This window comes from Atractosteus spatula, chromosome 3 (genome assembly GCF_055471065.1).
Source record: "Atractosteus spatula isolate fAtrSpa1 chromosome 3, fAtrSpa1.hap1, whole genome shotgun sequence".
NCBI classification, from domain to species: Eukaryota; Metazoa; Chordata; class Actinopteri; order Semionotiformes; family Lepisosteidae; genus Atractosteus; species Atractosteus spatula.
Genome location: NC_142708.1, coordinates 26,144,237 through 26,150,214, shown reverse-complemented (window position 1 = coordinate 26,150,214; position 5,978 = coordinate 26,144,237). Strand labels below are relative to the sequence as shown.

The following is a 5,978-nucleotide window of genomic DNA, read 5'->3' as shown; positions in this document are numbered from 1 at the left end:
ATATCATAGTGCTTAAAACCTATGTATAGTAAGCTTCATTACTGTGACAAAAGATGGTTCATTTTCTGGGATCCAACATGTAGTCATGCTCCTGGATCTGTTTTTTTTTCTGGGATCCTTTAAGGCACATCCTGACAAAAAAATGTGGACCTGCAAATCTACTTTCAAACCAAATGAGCAACATGGGCAAGATCCACTTCTTTCTTATGGTCTTATAACATAGAAATGCACGCCATTTTAATGAATACACGTATGCTGTATTAAATGCTTAATTTACTTTATTTTTGTGGCATGATATATACAAGATAGAACTGGAAAATATAAACTTGTAGGCACACATGAATTCTATACAGGCATATAAACAAAACCATATAACTTAACTAAATACAATTTTAATTTATTATACAGACGTTTTTAACATAGCTGCAGAAATCATGCTTTAAGCACTTTCCCAGGCCATATATCTGTGTATTGTTATTTTCTCCAGAACAGCGGTTTATTCTGACATAATGCTATAAACCAGTTTACTTCATACCATTTAGATCTTTTAAGGACCTTTATACATTGTCTAACATACATTATATGGTATTCATAAACAGGTAAATATTTGACTTTTTGAGTCAATTTACAAGATACCCAAAAGCAGCAATATGAACTAGCAGGTTAACAGTTTATTTGACAGGATTTTTATATAGTAAAATATATACACTGGTGTGCTATTTCCCTCTTAAGTCTATGAAAATGTCGAAATCCTCTTCAATATTTAACTTTAAATAAATAAATATTTTCCCCTAAATACTACTTTCTGAAAACAATGTTTCTTTAAAGTGATCAGATACAAAACAAATAAAACTGATATATTTCCATCTAATACCAAACAAAAAAAAAGCATTCTATTGGGGAAAATCTAATGTATTTTGGGAACATTCTGTTTTGAGAAAGAAAAATAATCAAATGCTTGGAAGCATAATTGGTATGTTATTTTACTGAATATTTCCTTATAACTACATATTTCACACTTTCTAAACAATTAAGAGTAAAACTCCACTAATGTGTCTACTTGTGTTATGTGTTTCATCTTTGACGATTCAGTTGATGCTTTCAGCACGTTTTAACAGCATTTCAAAATTGATCTACAACACAGTTTAAGTTTTTTTTAGTTTTAACAGGTTAGTGTCTTCCTCTTTAAGAGCTACTTTGCAACATTAAATAACGGAAGGACAACAATTTTAATTAAACACACACTTTAAAAATATATATATATATGCAGCTTTGTCAATTCAACCTTTTCTTTTTTGTAACATTCGAAAAAGGGAATAGTCTGTTAAATGTTATTTCTTGTCAGGAGTGCAAAAGAACACATATATGTGGGACAAACAAACGCTTTAGAAGACTACACAGATTAATACTAAAGTGACTAAATCTTTTTAAGTACATTTTCACTTGCAACTGGAATACGAAATTGTAAAAATGAACTTACTGTTCAAAAGAATGAAAAATAACTTACCTAAAAATGTTACTTTGAAAAACTTTTACACAAATAAGAAAATGGCACATGTTTATCTTCTCTCTTTCTGACCCTTATGAGGGGCGATGTTTGAAAGAGGTTACTAACCATTTACTTACTATGTTTACTATGTAAACATTTTTAGCAAGGGTTAAAAATTTTGATTGAAGTTACAATTAACAAGTTTTCTTCTATGAAAAAAATAAATAAAATAATTTCCTATAATTCTAATATTTGTGACCTGCATCCTACAGAAACTATAGAGGAGATTCTTCTTCAGCATTCATTAAGAAAATGGGTATTGATTACCTTAATCTGACCTATAATAGGCAGCAGGCTCTGATTGTAGTGCAATCTAAAAACTATCTTTGTTTATTTCACTGGGGCCATAGAATATAAAAGTGACAATTTAAGCTTTGTCACTTTACAGGTAGGCACTGCCTGATATGGATACGGTTTTGCATCATTCATCTAACTAATAACGGATGGTCAGGAAATAAAAGTAAGTGAACCTATTTTGCCATTAATTTGGTGAAATTACATCAGGTATGCATTTGCTTTGCATAAATGAAACAGAACATTGAAAAATGTGATAATATTGCCTCTTTATCTCATGAGAATCCATCTCCTTCCAAGGAACGACGTCCTTCTTAGCTTATCTGCACTATAAACTATGCCATTGCATTAATTCCCAGTGCTATTTTTATGAGATTGTGATTTTCATTATTTTCCGAAACAGGTTTTATTTTCTACTGGAGCCTCTGAAAATCAGCAGCAAAAATAAGACAGTATGAAATACAACAGTATCACTATAACTGAAATCATGAGAAGAGGAAAAATTAAAACAGTTCATTGAAGCATTTTGAATCATAAAGCTTTCACTTAGCATCGAGAACAGTTAATTACATTGCAGCTTCTCAAAGAACCTGTTAACTTCAGACATTCACAAGTATTGCTTTAGTATAGCACTGCTCTTTGGAGATGTACTGTACTGTATAGTGATCTGTATTTAGAAGGGGGGAGGGGTGTTTCTTAAGTATGGGCATCTTAAATCTCTTTTATTTTTTATTTTACTTGTTTCATATCCTATCATCTAGTATTTGAGACAATGTTTTATACAGTAAATGTTAACTAAGGCCCATGCCATCATCAAACTTTCCTGCCTCTCTCTGTAGGAACAAGTGGTAGTGGAAGGGATTGGGAAACTGTAGAAAAGATTGAAAAAAGATATTTAGCATTAAAGTAAACTGGCCCTTGAGGTTTTGTTTTTTCCATTCAGTCGCAGACTGGAACTATTGATCAAATTAAAGATTCTACATATTTTGCTGAGATAGAGGAACTGTTTTTTTTTGTTCTGTGTTAAAATGTGAAACAATTATTGATTCTAAAATATACCACCCTCTCCTCCTTTCACTTTCCATAATTAGTGTAAATACTTGTGTTCCTTAATTATCCGGCATGACAGGAAGATTTTTGTCATAGTCTTAGCGTATCGCAACGCCATGCTTTCAGCAGAAGACTTCCTTCTTCGCTGTCTCACATCACAACACATTTGCCCTTAAGCTTCTCTTTCCTCTTCTGCTGCTTGGTCTTTTTCCCATCAATCTGAAGGCTGACAGTCCGGCGCTTCTCCAGGTTCAGAAGCTCTTGGAAAAGCTCCTTGACGTTGTGGTTGGTCTTAGCTGAAGTCTCCATGAATGCACACTTCCACTTCTTGGACATAGCCTCTCCATCACTGGTCTCAACCTCACGGTTTTGTGTCTCGTCACACTTATTCCCCACCAGCATGATTGGGATGCTCTCCACGTCACCTTTGATTTGACAAACTTGCTCAAAGATTGGTTTCAGCTCCTCTAAGGACTGCTTGCTTGTAATGGAGTAGACCAGGATAAAGGCATGCCCCTTGGAAATGGACAGCCGCTGCATGGCAGGGAACTGATGGCTTCCAGTGGTGTCAGTGATCTGCAAGGTGCAGATGCTCTTGTCACAGCTGATCACCTGTCTGTAGGTATCCTCTATGGTGGGTATATAGCTCTCCCTGAAGGTTCCCTTTACAAACCTCAGCACCAAGGAACTCTTGCCAACTCCTCCAGCCCCAAACACTACCACTCTGTAGTCATTACTTTGCTCAGGCATTTTTCTTCCAGATGTGAACCTAGAAAGGACAACAGGTGCATTTTTTCACATAACTGGCTTCTTTTTAGTACATTAAGACTACTGAAAAACACATAAGATTAGCACATTTTCTGAGCATACACTGTAGATCCACAGTTATAAATATTGCTAAGTAACACAACTGTACATATACAGTACCTAGTTATCAAGACAGTTTCCATGAGCTGTATTTGTTTTACAGGAAACATTATGAAATGGAATCTTAAGTCTGTGACAGGTGGAATCTTTAGTCTGTGTGCTTGTATTAAGCACAGAAACCTCCACAACTGCACTACTATTACAATTTTGTATAGTTGTTGTTCCACAGAAATTATAATGTGGAATATTAGATGTATACTGCACGTGATTACATATATTTTATAGATGTCAAAAATATTTCTATACATATAAAATCTCAACATTAGATTTTTGCATTTATGCTGAATTTCTCATGAGATGACTAACCAGAATAACAACAATATTACAGTACTGTATGTAATACGTAATATTACAGACTTACAGTACTGCAGGTAATACAGTACTTGAATCTGAATCAAGGCTGTTATAATTTCCACTGTATTTATCTTTCTCCATATGTGATTTTAAAATAAAACACAAGGAGCAGCAATAAGCTGTCTGATAAAATGCTTAATATGTAAACCGGAGAGTAATCCAAAGAAGACAAACATGTGAAGTAAATCTGCACGTGTCCTAAGAAAAGACACTACGCACTACTGACAGAACGCTTAATTCTTTTCATGCCTGCGCGGGACTGGTTGATACGTATCTGTGCTCTGGAGCGTATTGATTTTTCCCGTAGACTACCATTACTGAAACACTATACGCACAGACACAGCCCTTGGTTTTCAATAGTGTTCCTGACCACCAAACCCTACGTCAGCAAAATACACTTTAAAAAGAAAGTCAATCAGTCATGAGGAGATAACAAGCACATATTTGTACCACACTTGAAATGTATTTGATTCCGCTTTGATGAATAAAAGTGTATTTTTTGCACTGATTTTCATTGCCTAAGCTATTAGCAGTTATTCATATTTTGAGTAACAAAGCATAAAAAGGTCAGACAGAGTGCGGAAACAACACTTTCCAATGTCTGCGTCCTGTTTAATTCGTGATTGCAGGCACAGTTGTGCATGCTGCAAGACACGTTTGACAAGTTGTCAGTTTAACCATCCTTACTAAAATATTTTCTTTAAATTAGAGTGCTACAATATATGTATGTTTGTATGATAAATCGTATTTGTTTGTAAATACAGAAAGCAGAATTGTTGTATTCCGTTGCATTCTTAATAAAACGGATGGAATGGAGATCATTTGTGTTCCTTACATTATAGTATAACTATAACGCGGAGAGGTGAGCCTTACATTTTAACAACATACTGTACGCTTTACACAGACGACACAGTGCGCTAAAAAATTAATTTCAGAAATTAAAAGGATTTTGAATTATAAAGCCAAGCGAAGAACTGTAGACGACAATGCTAAGATTCACAGAAAAATAAAAAAAAAGTCAAACTACTTACGTTGATAATAACGGGAACAAAATGTATATCAGACGATTTTAATCTTCAGATCTCATATTGGACCGGTGTGCAGCGATAAACAGTCCTTCCTCCTTCGTCCGCACTCAGGTCTGCTGTGTAAACCCATATGCGCTTTCACACTGATATTTAAAGGCGCATAGAATAGGAAAGACACGCGTCCCTCGGAGGCTTGACTCCCGGTGACGTAAGGAGGATTCTCAGTGCTTTTACGCCTCCTTTTCTGCATTACACCTGCTCCTAGCTCAAGTCAAGTGTTCCCTGCAGCAAGAGCCTCTGGTGTTATTTTAACGAGATGAAATATATTTACTCATACAGTATATTTCCTTTGATTTTATTATATGCAGTATGTTCTTTGATCTGTACAGTACATTCCACAATTAAAAATTGAAACTATGATTATTAGTGGGGAAATATACATTAAAAATATATATTATTATATATTATATAATACTAAATTAACTTATAATGTGCTGTATAATGCATAATACTCTGCCCTCAAATTTAAAAGAAAAAAGAATTAGTAGCCACTATGACTAATTTACCATTACATAATGTACAACTATATTGTTAAAGAAAAGTCCTGTCATCTTAATTAGCTAAATTTAGACTGTAGAGATTCTTACATACTGTACTGTATTGTCTTATCAACATTATTCAGAATAAACTGCCATCCTTCTGTTTGCACAGATTCCAAAAGAAATACAATTATAGTTTCAGAATCTGCATGAAACTAAATTCACGGTGAATATAGT

At 34.3% G+C, this 5,978-nt stretch overlaps 1 protein-coding gene across 1 annotated transcript; it reads right to left on the bottom strand.

Annotated features, from left to right (window-relative positions):
* Window positions 1-260: 260 nt before the first annotated feature.
* Window positions 261-5,500, bottom strand: diras2 (DIRAS family GTPase 2). Its single transcript, XM_088910493.1, has 2 exons — window positions 5,206-5,500; window positions 261-3,662 (listed from the first exon to the last, which is right to left on the bottom strand). The coding sequence occupies exon 2, from the start codon at window positions 3,641-3,643 to the stop codon at window positions 3,044-3,046; it is 600 nt and encodes a 199-aa protein (XP_088766619.1). The 5' UTR covers window positions 3,644-3,662; window positions 5,206-5,500; the 3' UTR covers window positions 261-3,043.
* Between the last annotated feature and the right edge of the window lie 478 nt (window positions 5,501-5,978).